We start from the raw sequence: 19464 nt of genomic DNA, 5'->3' as shown, positions 1-19464 counted from the left end.
GGCTAATTTTTAGAGCACAACGTGATCGAATTGCCACCGATGAGGTTCGTTAAGGAGAGCTCGACTTCCGGAAACCTTTTAATGGAGGCTGTCGTGATCGACGTTTCGCCGGATTATTTCGTCAGCGCCGAGGACGGGGACGATCTACGGACGGAAGCGGATTTCGAGGACGTCTCGATCATGGACGATCAGACTCGGGTCTTCTCTTCCCCCGAAGAGGAATCCTTGTCGTTGAAGAGGTCGCCCAAATACAGCTGGGAAGGCGAGGAGAAACCGCCGACGAGGCCACCGCGGAAAAAATCTACGAGTCGTTCCTCCTCGAAGAGCGACGAGAAAAGTCTCAAATTCGAATCGGAGAGTTTTCACAGCGCGCGGAAAGACGACGATCGACCGATCTCTCCGCTTTCCTCCGAAAGAATGGACGACGACAGCGAATCTATTACTTTCGCGGATGCGTTGTCTTCCGCGCGATTTTCCATGTCGGAAAAGCAAAACAAATTAACGAACGACGATAAAAATATGCAAAGCGTTGCTTCCAACGTCGAAGAACTGCTAGATCCAAGTCTCAGAACCAATTCGCGAAAGAGAAAACAAAAGAAAGAAAAAAGTAGTTCGGAGGAATCTACGTCGTCGATTCCAACCGATCTCGATGCCAAGAAAAGCAACGGCAAGAAGACGAAGAAGAAGAAGAAGAAAGAGGGTGAATTTTGTCAGCGCATCGAATCGATCGATGCACGCGTCGACGATGACAAAACGTTCGACGACAAGTCCTTGTCGAGGAATAATAAAGAACGGATATTAAATAAAATAGAAAGGTTGACGGAACCGGTAGTCGCGATTCGCGACTCCTTGGTAGACATAGATCGATACGATAGATTTTTAGAGCTCGAAAGCGAAGACCGATCGAGAGATTTCGTTTTGGAGTCGATCGTCAAACCGATTCAGACGCTTTGCGAGGAAGTATCTTCGGTAGAAGCCAAGGCTTTGAAGAATGCGGGTGATAGGTCTCTCGGTCAAGCTATAAGAATATCTCTGCTGGAATCTATCGGGGGTCCTACCGAAGAACTTCTTCGAGGAATCGAATTGATAGATCGACAACGAAGTTTTCGAGCACAGAGAACCGACGTAATCGCTATTCTAGAGTCCTTGACGGATCCGGTCGACGAGATTCTAATGGGACTGACGAGAATCGAACAAGAGCTGACCGGCCAAGCGAAAGGAGAAAAACCGGTGTCCTTTCTTCGAATGCGTCGAGTCGTTTCGCGTTTCGACGAAAGTTTGAAGAATCTTTTCGTCGAAGAAACGGAACCCGTCCGATTGTTTTCCCATTTGGATAAAGTTATCGACACGTTGAACTCATTTTTGCAAGATGTTTCGATAAATCCAGCGACGGGTACGATAGAAACGGTCGATACGGTGCTCGTAGAGTCCTTGTCAAAATCCATCGAAGAAACCGTAAGAGCGTTGAATCGAACCGAGTCCCTCGAACCGACAAGTTCCAGCAACGACGCGATTTCCCTTCTAACCGATCGACTATTGCAGCCTACTCGAGAATTGAGGGCCAAATTGGATACTTTGACAGCTGCTTTAGAAACTTACGAAAATAAGGGTGACCCTCTTACGGAACGTCGCGGCAAATTAATCGATTCCTTGAAAGAGTCCGTAAACGATACCCTCGAGGAAATTCTCCATTACCGTGCGAAAGAAGAGAAAGAAGCGAATATAAAAAATGACGACTGGAAAAAGGAGAGCAATTTTGTCGAAGAGAGCAAACGCATCTTCGAAGATACGCGTTTGGCTCTACGAGAGGCACTCGAAATTTACGAGACGATATCCGGTTCGTTGGATCCTAGATTCGCAGCCGTGTTCGAGGTAATGAACGAGACCTACGATAGATTGAGTGCGCGAGGACAGGAAGCGAACACCTTGGAAACGTTGCTCTATTCCGTGGAAGAAAGATTGAATGTTCTTCGAGACACCGTAACGGACGTATCGACTATCGAAGATTCCGCAAAGGTATTGAAACTTTTAGCTCCGTCCATAACTCGATTGTCCATCGCTATGAACTCGTTAGATCGTTTATCCGTGCAACCGATTATTTCCATTTGCTCGCACATAGAAAATATTCTTCGCGGAGAGGAGGATAGAATTGGAGAAAGCGAAAAGTCGCGATCCTCGGTGCCGGAAAAACTTCTCGATCCGTTGATAGAAATTCAGGCAACCTTGAGCGCGGCGATTCAGGATTTGGAAGACGTCGAGTTACCCGCGAACGGCAGTATCGCTCGCTCGCGAATCCCAATGGCGCACGAATTTTCCTCGACTTTGATAGAGCTGAGGCAATGCATATCCGACGCGGCGCACGCAGCGATGTCTTCCAACGAAAAGCAAATCTTTCGTTGTCTGACGGACGTCGAGGAACCTTTGTTGGATCTTCGAGTTATGCTGGCGACGAAAGACGAAAAGTCTCCTCGGGAGGAACTCGCCCCGATAAAGGAATCCTTGTCAACGTCTATCGGAAATTTGCAAGACCTGATGTCTATGGTTTTGATTACAGCCTCCTCGTCGAGCGTTGCCAAATCGATGAAAACGAAAATGAAAACGGTCTCGAAGATATTGGAAGACGTTCGAGTAGATATACAAAAAATACCAAAGGCCGCGTACCACGCTAAATTGCAAGATCTAAACGTGGACGAAAAATTAGGTAGCATTAATTTCTCTTTAACGTCGGTTTTGGAAAAACAAAAGAATATCGCGGCTTCGTCGTCGTTGAAGAATCCGATAGAAATGTTGCGGGAGAACGTCGCGAATTGCGCCGTGGCAATCGCTAGCTTGGAAGAACCAAAGGACGACGAAAAGATAGCGAGGGAAGCGTCGCGGTTGGGAAAGCCTTTACAGATTTTGCAGCGAGCCCTCTTAACCGACGAACATCGAATCGAAGAAGAAGAAATATTGAACGATTTGATCGAACCGATCGGTAGATTGAAAACGCTGATGGAGGCTGTCGCGGAAGGTGGCAAATCTTTGGAAGAACTTATTCCCATCGTAGAGCTGTTGGAAGAAATAGAAAAAGATGCAACTTTGATAGCCAAAGAAACGTCGAAGAAAAAGGATAAATTAATAGGAAGCCAAGAAGAAAAGGCGTCGTCGAAGCAACTGGCCGATAGAATAAATCGTTCTTTGGATCCTATACGAAGTTGGCTATCGACCACCTCCGACCAAGATAGTCTCAGAGACGAGGAAGCGTCGCCTCTGAGCTCCTCGGTCGATGAACTCAAACGAGACGTTACGAGAATAGCCATAGAGACATCTTATTCGGAGCCCCCGAGCGATCAGGACTTGATAGAAGCTCTGATAGATTTGCGGGAACCTCTGATGCGTTTGAAAAACGCTATCTCCATGTACCACGAGCCCGAAGATCTCGTTGCTCTGGAAACGTTGAGTCGACCGATGAAATATCTTTTACAAACGATTGCGCGCGTTTTGGAAGACCACGCCGAGGAAAAAACTCTTCGTTTGATTTTAGATATCGTTGAAGAAATAGAGAATCGGATACCCATTTCTATCAAAGAAGCGCTTTATAAAAAGGAACTTCGACAGGTAGTCGAGACGTTGGAAGAAAATCTATCGACCGCTACGATGGATATCGTAGAAGAACCGGTTCGAGTTGTGCCCGAGGAACAAACTTGCGAGCCCGTAACTAGCGAAAATGTAATCGAGAAAGACATGATGTTTTCGTTATCTAAAATACTGGAAAATGTTCAATTGGAAGCCACCAGTATCCTCGAGGATTTGGAACAACCCATGACGGGAGAAATGACCATTCCTCAAACAAAATTGACCATTGCTCTCGAAGAATTTACTAAAATGATCTCCGCCACGCGAATAGCTATTTCCAATTACGATAAAGGAGCGAGCAAGGAGGACGAACCGCTTTTGATTCTTAATAACTTACTGAAGCCTCTTACCATGATAGAAGAAGCTCTTCGTTTGACCGAGGAACTAGGCGTAGCAGAGCTTTCGGTTCTGAATCGTCTCGAACGATCTCTCGAAGACACGGAGAAATATATTCTACGACCGAGTTTCGAAATATGCGAGAAAGATCGATCGAAGGACACTTTGAAGGGACTTCTTCGAGTATTGGATGACGCCAAATCGAAGATACCTATCGCGATGAAGGAAGTGAGTTCTAGAAAAGAAATTTTGGGATATCTTCGGGACATTTCGAAGCCTCTGGAAAGTATTCAGGAACAAATGAGAGGTTTGGAGGCCATCTCGGAAGATACCATAGAAAAAGACGTGGCGAAAATTCTCGTCAAGCCGATAGATATGTTATTGAAAGCTGTTAATAAAACGTCGCAGGAAACCGAAATTCTCGATCAACGCAAGGAAGTAATAAAGGAGCTGAGAAACATGACCGAACCGTTGGTAAAGTTTCTCAATTGTCTTTCGGTCGTACAAAGGAGTCGTCAAAGTTTAGTTCCAGAAGTAGCGTTACTCGATGAAAGGAGAAACGTCATTTTCAATTCCGTCGAAGATCTTCGACTCAAGATCTGCGACATTCTCGACAAAATAGCGACCGTCGAGGATGGGAGCTTTTTCGAGGAATCCTTGATACTCTTGAACGATGCCATTTTGTCCGTTCGCCAGCAAATCGAAAAAGTAGATTACTCTCCGAAACCGAGTACCATGAGATTGCATTTTCAGGATTATTTCATGAAATCTTTGAGCCGATTGGGAGAAACGATCGACGCTTTGGAAAAGGGAACGGAATTATCCGGCGAGGAAAGTATTTGGAAATCGTTGGAACCTCTTAAGAAACAAATATCCTTGTCTCAATCGCAATTTTGTCCAACTTCCGATGAGTTCATCGACGCGGAAGCGATCGTCGAAGGATTCTTATATCCGACCAATCAACTACAATCGGCCCTCGGTGCTCTGAAGGAAAGTATGGAAGTTGATGCAACGGCACCATTTACGAACGTTTCCTTGGGATTGCTCGAAAATTTGGCCGACTCGATCGCCGATCTAGTATATTCCATGTCTTCTTATCGAGCAGGTTTGATTAGCGAGGGGGCGTCGGAAGGATCCTCCATCATAGAAACGTTCTCCGCTGCTTTGGAGGTATTAGAGGGTGTTAAAATTTCCATAACGAGCATTCAGGATATGATCAAGACCGCTGAAAGACAAACCAAGACGATCGTTGATACCAAAGAGACGGAACGGAAAGAGGAATCGAAAGATGAACAACGCGAGGAAACGGCCTTTTCTTCTCTGGGAGAAAAGATCGAAATTAAAGAAGAGGCCTCGCTTGAAAAGTCGACCGAAAAAGATGAAAGAATATCGCGCGAAGAGAAAGCACGAATGGAAGATCAGCCGGAGAAATCCGAAGGCCTTGGTTCAATGATGGAAGAAAGCAACGTAATCGAAGATAAACCTAAGACCACGGATTTGCCAGACGAACGAGTGGAGGAAACAAAAGTGCCGACTAAAGTCGATGAAAATATTCGAGAGAGCGACGAGTCGGGAGCGAAATTGAAATTCGTAGAACGGACGGATGAAAAGTTGGAAACGGTAGCTTTGCGAGAAAAAGTACACGATGGAGCGACGAAAGAGGAAATAAAAGATGGAAATGTTGAAACGAAATTGGAAGAACGGAAAGTTGAAAATATAGTCGAACGAGAGGAGGAACAAATCGTCGAGCAAATTTCTTCCGAAAGTATAGGAGATTTGGAAAACAAAGAGTCGAAATCGAGTGCAACGCAGGTAACCGAAATCATTGAAGTATCTAAAGAGGAAGTAGGAAACGTAATGGTCGTCGAAGAAATGTTACGAGCAGATTTGGAAAAGAGTCGAGAAACAGCAGCAGCAGCAGCAGCAGCGGCGGCGGTACCGACGGTAGAATCAATTTCTTCGAATGCGAGCGAGCCACAATCTTTAGCGGAAAAAGACGTTAAAAGCGAAGAAACGGAATTCCTCGAATCGAAAGGGGAGAGTACGCGAGTCGATAAAAATACCGAGATACTTAAACGAATAGTCTCGACCCTGAGAACGTTGGAAACGCCTATGAAAGATTTAACCGAATTCATAAATTCCGCTAAGAAGGAACCGCTGGCCGTTAAATCCGAAGAAGAACATAGAAAAATACGAGAACTAACGGCTTTGATACAGATACTAAACGATTTACGAGCGACGAGCGTTTCCATACGCTGTACGCCCGCCTTTTCCGCATACTCCAACTCGAAAGATCTATTTTCAAACATAATCAATTCCGTGGATACCATGGAACGAGCCACGGCTAGTATTCTTCTTCTGACGCAAGAACATCTCGTACCCGAGCTCAAAGAAAAATCGCTTATCGCTCTAAAGAATCTTACGAATCCTCTAGAGTCGATAGAGAAATCATTTTCCGCTGTACTTCAAGTCGAAGGAGTGTCGAGACTATCGACGGAGGAAAAGAACAAATTATCGATGACGGTGGAGAATCTAGTTAATGTCATTTGCAATCTTAGGGAAACCGTTAGCGCTATCGATTACGCGAAATCGGCAACGCTCGTCCATGCCCCGCAACAACCGGACAAAATTATACCCGAGGACTCTACGGAAACCGTAGAAAATGTTCGAGACGATCGCCCGCCGATCTACGAGACAAAAGTATCGACGGCCGCTGTGGTGCAAGAGTCGGGGGTGCAAGAATCGGGGGTGCAAGAATCGGTGGTGCTTGCCGAAACCGAAGACGCGAGGGAACGATGCGCCACCGTTGTAGAAGAACCTCTTTCTACCTCCGTTCAAAGTTCGTACGTTCAATTGATCGAGGATATCATCGTTCCGATTAAGGAATTACGAGAATCTTTTCCTCAAGTAGGACAAGAAGAACAAGAGAGAACGGTGATTCGTTCTTTGGAGGAAGTGGAAAAATCGCTGCGTTTCCTAGCCAACGAACGAGTCGAAACCGTAATTGCGCAAGACGAAAGCGTGGGAGAATTGAAACAAGCTACTTTGCGAGGAGCAAACGTCACGCCAGTTTTAGAGGAATTGCAAAAATCAATAGCCACGATCGAAGAGCAAATAGCGTGCGAAGCTACCTTTGCGCAAGAAGTAACCTCGTCTTTAGAAAAATTGCAACGTTCGACCGCGTCGTTCCAACGACTCGTGGAAACCGAAATCGGCTCGGTATCGTCGACTTCTCCGCAAAGTGCCGAGTTACGAGAAGTACCGAATCGACTCGAATCAAAGCCGCGAAAAGAGATCGAGGAAAGCAAAGTTATCGAAAAAGCAACGTCTTCGATCAAAGAATTGCGAGAAACGGTCGCGGATTTGGCAAAGCGAGAAATCGAAAAGACGGGTACTTTAGAAGAGACCGGACTCGCGTTCGCTTTGACCAAATGGATCGAACCGTTGGAATCATTGGAAACTACATTTTCGTCCGTCCTCGACGAACGGTCGGACGGTCCTCCGTTTAAAGAATCCATAGGGCCCACTTTAGAAGAGTTGAAAACGTTCGTGCAAGGTACCGAAGAATATCTTATGATCGGTCAAGAGAAATTATCCTCGATGGAAGATACCGAAAGTCTGTCGTTAATGAGGAAGGCCACCGAATCTCTGGAGGATCTGAAAACGTCCCTAGCGATCGTTCGCGAATCGATGACCGTCGCTGATCTCGAGGAAAATCTTTCGGACATGGAAAGTATCCCGATCACGGCTTTGCGAGATATGGCAAAAACTGTCGAAGAAGTTAAGAAATGTTGTACGGCGATCTTTCTAGAACCTACCATCGTAAATGCCCTTAGTAAAGTAACTCCGGTAAAAGAAAACGTAGCGATACTCGAGGATATTATCTCCCCGGTTCGTCTTTTACAAGAGTCGATAGCAACGATCGAACAAACGAAAGTTCACGAAGCGGAGGAATTGAAAGTGCCGGAAGAGAGGACGTCGACGAGATTGCTAAATACTTTGGTGGAACCGTTGCAACGATTGGAGAAGATATTTGTCGCCGTTATGCAAGGAGAACACGCGGTCGCGCAGGAAAGCGAAAATATTCCGGAAAGCGCGGAAGAAGGCGCGGAAAGGTTGTCCCTTTTCCCGGTACTCGAACAAATGGATAAGACTTTGGCGACGATAGAAGAGCAAGTAACGTTGGAAGGAGGAGCGGAAAGTATGTCCAGGAGCAGGGAAGATCTGTCCTTCGCGGAAACGATAGCCGAGCCGTTGGTCGAATTAAGGGCATCGATAGCAGCCGTCCAGAAGGTGGCCGCGACCGCTCCCGAAGGGAATTTGGAGGAATTGTCGGAGACGGAAAACGCGAATGCCTTGGAGACCTTTGCCAAGTCTATCTACGACTTGGCGGAAAGAATCGCCATATCGCGATTCAACGAAGAAGCGATCTTCGAGCCGGCGCCCGACACGATGTCCGAAGGCGGCGCGTCCTCGCTCAAGACTTGGGCGGAAATCGCCGAGGAGGAACCTCCGGTGAAGGTGACGAGAGCGATGATAGTCGAGCAAGGGACCCTCGAGAGTCCCACCGAAGCGGCGTCCCCCTTTTCCGAGGAGGAAGGCACGATCCTGAGGACTCTCGCCAAGCCGCTCGACGAATTGCGAGAATTCCTGGCACTGGTCGTCGAGGAACGAAGAACCACCGAGAGCACGTGTCCTTTCGCGTCGCGGGACGAGGACGGTTCCTCGACGAAGAAGGCCATCGCGAAACCATTGTTGGAGTTGAGAAACGTCGCCGCGACGATCATCGAAGAGAAAATGGCCATCGAATCGACGAGAGAAAAGGCGTTCGGGGTAGACGGGGGCGCGGCGATGTCGATAGATCCTCTGATCCAGCCGCTCGAAGAAGTTTGCCGCTCGATCGCCGTCATTCAGGATCGAATGCTCGTCGAAAGTTTGCAGGAAGAACGTCCCGCCGAAAACGAGTTGACGTTTTTGAGCGTCCTGGCCGAACCCTTGCTCGATCTTCAGAGGAGCATCGTAGTGTTGGAGGAACGCGTCATATCTCCGGATGTCGAGTCTTTGTCGCAAGATTTGTTATCCAGACCCGATTGGTCGACGGCGGAATGCGTGGCGGTCGCGCCGTTGCACGAAATCGAAAAGTCGATAGCTCAAATTTGCGAATGCGTTAGCGCTATTCGAGAAGACGAACAAAGTCGAATTGGCCCGCAAGACCGGATTGCCGTCGACAAGTTGATACAACCGGTCGAAGGTATCGTAGCCGCGATAGCGAACGTCGGAGAGGAGATCCTGCCGAAAGAAATGGCTCTCGAACGCAGGATCGAATATCAAGCTTTGGAGATGCTCGTGGAACCGCTCAAAGCTGTTTCCGCTAGCTTTTCTCTTTTGCGAGACAAATCCGATTTAAAGAAATCCGAAGAGGAAGCCAACATCGACGTCATCGTCGAGTCTCTTTCCAACGTAGAGAGATGTATTTCTATACTGGAGGAACAAGCGGTCGACAAGCCACTCGTCGAGCCATTTTATGGCGCGGAAGTAGATAAAAGCGTGATAAGTGTCTTGAGATTGCCGTTAATGGAATTAAAAGAGTCGATTTTAAAGGTGGAGGATTCCTCGACCAAGTATCTTCAAAAATTGGAAAAACCATTGAAAAATCTTCAGGCAGTTTTAGAAACGATATCAACGGTGACTCGGCATACGTTACCATCTATAGAAATGACGAGACTATCGATCAAATTAATAGATCTTATTGTCGGCATTAACGAATCCGTTCAGAGTGTAGAAAATAAGATACAGGATCGAATTGGACGAGCAAATATTGACAAATGTATCGAATGCAAAGAATTAAAAATGTTCAACGCGTCTGTTCAAGATTTGAAAAAATGTATAGTCAAAATTCAAGAAGAAGGAACGATCGAAAAAGGATTCATGTTGGAATCTCTTAATAAGATTCACGAATCCGTTGCTGTCATCGAACAGCAAAATTCTTCTAAATCGGATACGCGATCCACGGACATCGACGAGAAGCAAACCATTGGAATACTTCAACTTTTATCTCCATGCTTGAGCGATTTGGATGCTACCGTTACAACCATTAAAGCAACGAAAGAAGAAGATGTGACGAGCGATCATTTGCAGATATTAGAAAAACCTCTTGGCGATTTACTAAATAATCTAAACGATCTACGCGATAAATTATTATTCGGTCAACTTTTATGGACGACCGATGTACGAGTAGATACGTATGAAGAAAAGGATCGAACGGAATTAAAAGATAATGAAATTCAACGGAAAGAAAAAGAAGAGGTACAGCCCAAAATAGAGGAAGCTAAAGATTCGCAGCTTAAACAAAAGGAGGATGAAAGATCGAAACGCGAAGAAGAAGAACGTAAAAAGCAAGAGGAAACTGATAAATTAAAACGCGAGGAGGCAGATCGTAAAAAGCAAGAAGAAGCTGAGAAACTTAAACGGGAAGAAGAGGAACGTAAGCTAAAGGAGGAAAATGAAAAGTTGATACGCGAAGAGGAAGAACGTAAAAAACAAGAGGAAGGTGAACGACTTAAACGCGAAGAAGAACGCAGAAAGCAAGAAGAAGCAGAGAAACTGAAACAGGAGGAAGAAGAACGAAAACATGTGGAAGAAGCTGAACGACTGAAACGCGAAGAAGAACGTAGAAAGCAAGAAGAAGCAGAGAAACTGAAACAGGAGGAAGAAGAACGCAGAAAGCAAGAAGAAGCAGAGAAACTGAAACAGGAGGAAGAAGAACGAAAACGTGCGGAAGAAACTGAACGACTGAAACGCGAAGAAGAAGAACGTAGAAAGCAAGAAGAAGCAGAGAAACTGAAACAGGAGGAAGAAGAACGAAAACGCGCGGAAGAAGCTGAACGACTGAAACGCGAAGAAGAAGAACGGAGAAAGCAAGAAGAAGCTGACAAACTAAAACACGAGGAGGAAGAACGTAAACGTGTGGAGGAAGCTGAACGACTGAAACGCGAAGAAGAAGAACGTAGAAAGCAAGAAGAAGCTGACAAACTAAAACAGGAAGAGGAAGAACGTAAACGTGCGGAGGAAGCTGACCGACTGAAACGCGAAGAAGAGGAGCGTAGAAAGCAAGAGGAAGCTGAGAAACTTAAGCAGGAGGAAGCGGAACGTGAAAAATTAGAAGCTGAGAAATTGAAACGCGAGGAAGAGGAACGTAAACTCAAAGAGGAAAATGAGAAATTGAAACGGGAAGAAGAAGAACGTAAAAAACAAGAGGAAGCTGAGAAATTGAAACGAGAGGAGAAAGAGAGAATATTAAAGGAGGAAGCTGAACGACTTCAACGCCAAGAAGAAGAACGTAAAAAGCAAGAGGAAGCTGAGAAACTGAAACTGGAAGAAGAAGAACGTAAACTAAAAGAGGAAAACGAAAAGTTGAAACGCGAAGAGGAAGAACGCAAGAAACAAGAGGAATCTGAGAGACTGAAACGGGAGGAAGAGGAACGTAAACAAAAGGAGAAAAGCGAAAAGTTGAAACGCGAAGAGGAAGAACGCAGGAAACAAGAGGAATCTGAGAGATTGAAACTGGAAGAAGAGGAACGTAAACTAAAGGAGGAAAGCGAAAAGTTGAAACGCGAAGAGGAAGAACGCAAGAAACAAGAGGAAGCTGAGAGACTGAAACGAGAGGAAGAGGAACGTAAACTAAAGGAGGAAAGCGAAAAGTTGAAACGCGAAGAGGAAGAACGCAAGAAACAAGAGGAAGCTGAGAGACTGAAACGAGAGGAAGAGGAACGTAAACTAAAGGAGGAAAGTGAAAAGTTAAAACGCGAAGAGGAAGAACGCGGGAAGCAAGAGGAAACTGAGAAACTGAAACGAGAAGAAGAGGAACGTAAACTAAAGGAGGAAAATGAAAAATTGAAACGCGAAGAAGAAGAACGTAAGAAACAAGAGGAAGCTGAACGACTTAAATGCGAAGAAGAAGAGCGTAAGAAACGAGAAGAAGCTGAAAGATTAAAGCGGGAAGAGGATGAACGTAAAAAAGAAGAAGCTAAGAAACTTAAGCGCGAGGAAGAGGAACTTAAACTAAAAGAGGAAATTGAGAAGTTGAAACGCGAAGAAGAAGAGCATAAGAAACAAGAAGAAGCTGAACGACTTAAATGCGAAGAGGAAGAACGCAGGAAACAAGAGGAATCTGAGAGACTGAAACGGGAGGAAGAAGAACGTAAACGAAAGGAGGAAAGCGAAAAGTTAAAACGCGAAGAGGAAGAACGCAGGAAACAAGAGGAATCTGAGAGAATAAAACTGGAAGAAGAAGAACGTAAACTAAAGGAGGAAAGCGAAAAGTTGAAACGCGAAGAGGAAGAACGCAAGAAACAAGAGGAATCTGAGAGACTGAAACGGGAGGAAGAGGAACGTAAACTAAAGGAGGAAAGTGAAAAGTTGAAACGCGAAGAGGAAGAACGCAAGAAACAAGAGGAAGCTGAGAGACTGAAACGGGAGGAAGAGGAACGTAAACTAAGGGAGGAAAGTGAGAAGTTAAAACGCGAAGAGGAACGTAAAAAACAAGAAGAAGCTGAGAAACTGAAACGCGAGGAGGAAGATCGTAAAAAGAAGAATGATGCTGAGAAACTGGAACGCGAAAAAGATGAAGGTAAAGTAAAAGACGAAACTGAGAAGCCGAAACGCGAGGAGGGAGAAGGTAAACCTAAGAGGGAAGATGAGAAAATGCAAGTTTCGGTCGAGGATGCTAAAGAGAAAGAAGAGTTCAAAGAAGAAGGGGAGAAAGCTGTAAAGGACGATGACGTTTCTGGTCTCAAAAAGCGCGATGAACCGGCTGTATCGGTTAAAGTAAAAGACGAGGCGGAAGGTGAAATGGAATCTAAGCGAACCGAAGGAGAAATAGAAGATGCGGGGAAGATAAAGTTTAGCGAGGAACGAAAAAGAAGGCAGCAACGAATGAAAGAGGAAGAAGAAAGAATGAGACGAGAGGAGGAAGAGGAGAGAAGACTGGACGAAGAGAGAAGACGTAAACGGAAAGAACGTAGGAGAGAGGAAGAGGAAGCGATGTTGGAAAAGGAAGCAGCCGAAAGATCGAGAATCGAGGAGGAACGTAGGAAAAGAAAAGAAGAAATGGAGCAAGGCAGAAAAGATAGAGAAGAAAAATCAAAGAAACAAGAGATGGAACGGTTGGAACGTAAGAGAGCCGAGGAACGCCAGAGAAAAGAGGATCTCGAAAGGATGAAGAGGAAAGAAGAAGAAAGAATGAATATAAGAGAAAATGAGAGAAAAGCTAGACGCGAAGAAAGCGCGAGATTGCTGAAGGAAGAGGAGGATAGGTTGAGACGGAGACGCGAGGAGGAATTGTCGTTGATAAATAAGAGACGACGAGAAAGAGCGAGGGACGATACGTGGTCGAGACTGAGAGAGAACGAATCCGATAGATTTTTCAATAGACGAAGCGTAGACGAGGAATTAAGTAGGAGTAGCAGATCTCCGCGTTTCGATTCCGATTTCCAATTAGAATCGACGCTTTCGGACGCGTCCAGATCGCACAGTTGGAGAGAATCTCTCGCTTCCTCTGGAAAAAGGAGCATCGACGATTACATGGATTACAAATTACACGAGAGCTCGTTAAACAGATCTCTGTACGACGTTGGTTCTTATTATGGTACGAGAAGACGAAGAGAAGAACGCATTAACAGAGCAAGGTCGATCAGCTTGTTAAAATACGACGAGTATCACGCGGGCGATACCGATAGTAACCTTTCTTACAGCTCGGCGAGTAAGCCTCCTAGATGCGCTAGAATCAAGATCCCTTCTTACGTCGAGTACGACGACGATCTTGATTCGAGTACTTTAGAGGTAATATATTTTTCGCATATTTACTTAATTGGCTAATTAATATCCGTATAGGTAGAAATGATAGATTTTGGAATATGCAGAGTATCGTGCACGATAAAGGAAAGAAACCATCGTTCTGTACGCGACTTACCAACAGAACGGTAGGCGAAGGTATGAGAACGAGATTAACGTGCACCGTGTTGGGACATCCCGAACCGCGCGTTTATTGGAAAAAGGATGGTCGAGAGTTATCGCCCTCGTCGAATAAGCATCTAATTAAATTCGACAATGGCATGGCTTATTTCGAATTAAAGGAAGCTCTCGTCGAGGACTCCGGAGTGTATACCTGCGTCGCGGAAAATATTCACGGATCCTCGTCTACCGAGTCAACTTTGAAAGTCTACAGAGACTTTGTACAACCGTTATCGCCACCGATGTTTACCAAATCCATTAAAGGTAGGTCCAAAGATTGCTTTCCCCACCCAAGCCACGCCTCCTACCCACCACGCGTATTATAATTCGTTTCAGATACGTATCGATATTCCGATCACGAATTGGTATTAGAATGTCGAGTTCGCGGATATCCGAGTCCTACGGTTACCTGGTCGAAAGATGGAAAAGTTCTCGACGGTGCGAGATATACTCAAAAGTATTTAGACGACGACATTTATCGATTGGAAATATCCGATCCCAATGCTTCGGACAGTGGACGTTACATTTGCAGAGCGAGCAATGAAATACAATCCAGCGAAATATCGCACATCGTACACTTCGAAGGTTAGCATAGCAATTTTTTAAATCCTTCCCGATCCACGTTGGCGGATTGAAAAATAACGTAAAAATAATTGATTGAAGGACGAGATCAAACGTCTACTCGTAGAGGTAGACATAATCGATTCATGGAGGACGAGACGAGTATCGAAGCGTCCAGGAGACCTCGCTTTTCGAGTCTTCTGAGCGATCACAGCGTACCTACCGGTGGTACCATTGCTCTTCAAGTCGAAGTCAAAGGTATATTCGAAATAGGAACATAGTGGGTAGAATTCTCATTTGAGATCTCCGTTGGATAGGAATGCCAGCGCCGGAAGTGAGATGGTTGCACGGGGAACGAAAAGAGCCAATTTCCATGTCGAAAGCGAAGACTTTCATCGAATCTGGCATTCATACTCTTATCGTACCGGAAGCAACGGAATCGGAAAGAGGTACCTACATTTGCAGGGCAGTGAACGCTTACGGATACGTCGACACGGCTGCTACGATCGAAATAATATCTCCCAGCGCGATCGACGGAGGAAAACCGGCAATGTTCGTTTCCAGACCATCGGAAAAGTCCATTGCGGTGGCTATCGGGGAAGACGTCAGTGTATCTTTTAGAGTCACCGGTGTTCCGAAACCTCGAGGTAACGACGATAATTCTAAATCAAATTAGACATAACGGAGAAGGACTTTTTCGATTTCGTCTTGCTAACGATAAGCAAAATGATCTTCCTTAGTAACATGGATGAAAGGTTTGAAAGATATTACGGATGGTCCGAGATCGTACAAAGAAGTTATCGATGACTACGTCAGATTGACTTTGAAAAGAGCGGTGCAAACCGACGAAGGCACTTATTGTATTTTGGTGAAGAATCGCTACGGATGCGATAGAAGTTTCTTCTCGATCTGGGTGAGTAAATCCTATGCGATTGTAGTCGACTGGAACGATAAGAAAAAATAATATTTGTAATGATTAGATTAAGCAAAGAGCGAGATCGCTAACACCGTTGCCCGATTGGAATCGCTCTGATGCGGGAAGTATACAAAACGAGGATGAATTGTCTTACATAAAAGGTAAGTTCGATCCGAGACGCGCGCGTCTCTGTAAAATATAATATTATTTTATTACGTAATTAACGCGAGAAAAAAGACAAGACGAGCAACGGTAAGAATGATCGTACAAATGAATAATGAAGTAATTATAATTAGAGTAGCGACATACGACACACAGGGACAAGGATTACAGCGAGTACACTTGGCCCCAAAATCGTTTGGCTTTATTCCAAGTAGTCCCTGGGCTAAAGTGTTTTGCAAAATGACGTCGATATTTAGGTTGACTGCTTATAAAGCCAACGCATTGTACTACAGTCTTTAAACTTCTTATAAGTATCCATCTACGTGCTAGGTATATATCTGCTAGGTGTTATATCTGAAAAAAAGAAAGCACATTACGGAGGTGGATTAAATGCACCATTAAATGCCACTATTTTGATAGTTTCTCGAAAATAGGCGCGAAAATCATTCTTCGCTATAATACCATTATTGGGTATCTACGAAAAAAGATATCTATCTTCGAAATTATTCATTATGCATTAGGGAAGCAGTCCGAATAATATACTTGCAAGCAATTTCATTAAAACGTGAGAAAAGCTGTTTAATACAAAAGTAGTCGCGTCTGTCATCATTTTTGCACGACCCTTGAATCGATGCCAGGTATAACGGCGGTTCCTTGACCAAATCCTCGACTGTCTACAAAGTATTAAATATCATAAATATATACATACGTATATGTAGTAACAATAAATAACATAGCGTGACTGATTTATCACGAAGGACGAACAAAATGACTTACATAGGAAGTTGGAATGGCTTCAGAATTTTGGATCGCAAAGTCGGAACCTTTGCGGTCCATTTATGGCACAGTTCGATCTTTAATACAAATTCAAATGCTTACCAGAGAGATGACGTTTTATAAATTTAATTATTATCGCAAGCTTGATAGATTTAGCGGAAAACAAATCGTCGAAGGTACATACCTCTTGTTTGAGAAGATGCATAAGCTTCGAGTAACAAACGCCAACGATTAAGTAACCACGATCAGCGCATAGATTTTCTACATCCTGGTTATCTATAGTTACAAATAAATGTGAGCTATTACCGACTAAATAATTTACATAAACGATTTCATTACTCAAATTCTGTCTAAATTCGTAAGGATAAAGAGACATTAGGATACAAATGATAAATACCTTTCGGAAGAACTTGGAGAATTTAGCAAAATGGTTCGAGCAATGAGAAATATAAAACTGATATTACCACCTACGTATGCAATTTGAGGAACACTTCCCGTTAGGTTATTTTCGTTTGCCTCCCTTACCCATTTCCTAACCCCTTCCTACTTCTCTCATTGCCAGAAATTTGAAATTCAGTCGGCATCGAGACTCGCGCGAACCGTCTCGTCTCTGTTCTACTTTTTTAACGAAAAACACAAATCAATCGTAACGGAAAACGAACTTTACTTCGTCGTTAAACGTAGAAATGTGAAAATTCGGAAGAATGAAGAATCAGGATAAAAAAATCGTTTCGAACGATGACCTCGAATTACCGAGTTCTCGTTTGAAACGATCTTTGGCCAACGAGGATAGTTTGATCAGCGATTTCATAGAATATTTATTCGGACATCGAGGTAGTATAGAGAGGGTACTTTTCAAAAAAGCGCCACGACGATTTAGAAATATTTGTACGGCAGATGTTCCTGGACCAATCGGCAGCGAGCCAATAGTCGTCGATGGAGGAAGAAATTGGTTGTCCTTGAGTTGGGCCAAGGCGGAAAGGAAAGGGCCAGCTCCGGTGATCGCCTACAAGGTGGACGCATGGTTGATGGGTGGAGAAGGCGGTGCTCGTTGGGCCGAGGTATAACGCGATCATTTTCAATAGTTATGTTAACTATGCGTTGCTTTATTCTTTGCTCCGTTTGCATATCCCAGCTGGGCATCACGCCGATCAACGCCTTCGACGCGTTCAATCTTCGCCCAGGTGGAGAATACAAATTTCGCGTGACGCCGCGAAATCGATATGGATGGGGCGAATCCGTTACGATGTCTAGTTCCGTCACGGTCACCGAACTCCTCGATCTTCCAGAATTCACGAAAATTCTCCCCGGTCAGCTGAAGGCTCTTCAAGACGCGACGATCAAATTGGAATGCGAAGTGAGACTTTCCCGCGAGACAAATATCACGTAACTATTATACATTTCTTCTTCGTTTGATATTCAATTTGAATTTGTATGGATTTTAGATTCGCGGCGATTCCAATATAAATATCAAATGGTATCGCGAAACAACCGAGATCGATCCTAACAACGACTCGAGATATTCCATCGGTAGGAGAGGTTTAAGGTGCTCCCTTACGATAGAAAATATAAAAGAAGATGATTCCGGTAGATACGTTTGCGAGGCATCGAATAAAATTGGTAAAGTGTCGTCTTTCGCTAGAGTGCTCGTAGTCACCGATCCGAAGATTATCGAAGCGGATAAAAAACTTAGATCTAGGTATTGTTCATAGATATTCGTTTTATTTGAAAGCAATTTTAAAGCGCGACGATTTTTCTAATATTAGAATTTTGGGAGACGAACGAGAAGAAAGGCCGCCGCAGTTCGCCATGAGATTACGAGATAGACGGGTTCAAGTAACTTATCCGGTACGTTTAACGTGTCAAATTATGGGTTATCCTGCTCCCGAGATAATTTGGTTGAAAAATGGGCTGGAAATTCCTCAAGACGGTAAGTTAAAGAGCATTGCCAAAGACGCGAAACGACGATTAATATTTATAATCGATAGCTACGTATATCTCGATTTCTTCTTTTTCTCAGAACGTCACGTCTTTTGGGACGACGAGTCGAACTTTCACACTTTGGAGATAATTCATTCGACGCTCGAAGACTCCGGATGTTACATGGTAACGGCCAAAAATATCCATGGCTCGGTGTCTTGCCGATCCGTCCTCGTAGTCGATAAAGGAATTCGCGCTTACGTTGCTCCAGAATTTCTCTACGGCTTGGATGCAGCTTACACCGTAAGATTAAACGACGAATTACGAATGTCGGCTCAGATCGAGGCTTATCCTAGCGTGGGCGTAGTATGGTGAGCTAACAAACATCTACCATTTTTATATTTGTTCTTTCCATTATATAATATCGTTGTTTCGATTTGATCAGGCATCGCGACGGGTTGCGTCTACGACCTAGCAGAAGAATTATCATGACTTTAAGCCACGACGGTACCGTCGAATTATCTTTGGCAAAAGTTAGCAGCAGGGATGCCGGTGTTTACAGTTGTACCGCGATCAATGAAGTTGGCCGCGCCGAGACATCCACGCGGGTCAACGTTATCGTCGAATCCGATGAACCAAACGACGAGCAGGTGCAATCTCTTTCCGAAGGATTGCCAACGGTGACGATAGCTTCTCCCGATGTGCCGTGCGTATATCGACAAAAACAATGCTTATTCTTATTATAGGAGAAAACCTACTATCCCTCTCTCGCGTCGTTTCGCAGATATTCCAAGGAACCCCTATTCGTCACGAAACCTTTGTCAACCGAAGCTCTCGAAGGGGACACGGTCATTATACTTTGCGAGGTCGTTGGCGATCCTAAACCGGAAGTTATCTGGTTGCGCGACTTCCTAAAGGTAATTACTACTTTCTTGATATTTCATATCTACGGGCTTACGTTGGAGAAGGGAGAAAGCGTTAAAAGAAAGCTAATTAAATGATCCGGACTTGCGAGTTGGACGGGGGCAAGTACATTGGAGAAGTTGCAAAGTTCATTGTGCAATTCCAGAAAATGACGTGTCCCTAATGCTGCTTCGGTCACGATGTAGGTCAAGGTGGTAGCAAGAAAGAAATGATAGTGTTACATACCGCATTATGCCCATAGC

The 19464-nt window shown here is 44.6% G+C and overlaps 1 protein-coding gene across 1 annotated transcript in view; it reads left to right on the top strand.

Moving 5' to 3' along the window:
- The window catches only part of LOC122523298 (titin homolog), a 37314-nt gene that overhangs the window by 6696 nt on the left and 11154 nt on the right, over nucleotides 1-19464 (top strand). Inside the window, exons 13-26 of the mRNA XM_043644970.1 lie at nucleotides 14-13791; nucleotides 13872-14226; nucleotides 14299-14547; nucleotides 14626-14781; nucleotides 14841-15170; nucleotides 15264-15436; nucleotides 15504-15600; nucleotides 17276-17439; nucleotides 17514-17735; nucleotides 17824-18077; nucleotides 18145-18308; nucleotides 18399-18669; nucleotides 18744-19004; nucleotides 19083-19215. Of these exons, the coding sequence (XP_043500905.1) occupies nucleotides 14-13791; nucleotides 13872-14226; nucleotides 14299-14547; nucleotides 14626-14781; nucleotides 14841-15170; nucleotides 15264-15436; nucleotides 15504-15600; nucleotides 17276-17439; nucleotides 17514-17735; nucleotides 17824-18077; nucleotides 18145-18308; nucleotides 18399-18669; nucleotides 18744-19004; nucleotides 19083-19215 (16607 nt within the window). The remainder of the gene's footprint in view (nucleotides 1-13; nucleotides 13792-13871; nucleotides 14227-14298; nucleotides 14548-14625; nucleotides 14782-14840; nucleotides 15171-15263; nucleotides 15437-15503; nucleotides 15601-17275; nucleotides 17440-17513; nucleotides 17736-17823; nucleotides 18078-18144; nucleotides 18309-18398; nucleotides 18670-18743; nucleotides 19005-19082; nucleotides 19216-19464) is intronic.

Source organism: Polistes fuscatus, unplaced genomic scaffold, assembly GCF_010416935.1.
Source record: "Polistes fuscatus isolate 324 unplaced genomic scaffold, CU_Pfus_HIC Scaffold6, whole genome shotgun sequence".
NCBI classification, from domain to species: Eukaryota; Metazoa; Arthropoda; class Insecta; order Hymenoptera; family Vespidae; genus Polistes; species Polistes fuscatus.
This window is presented reverse-complemented; position numbering and strand designations above follow the sequence as displayed.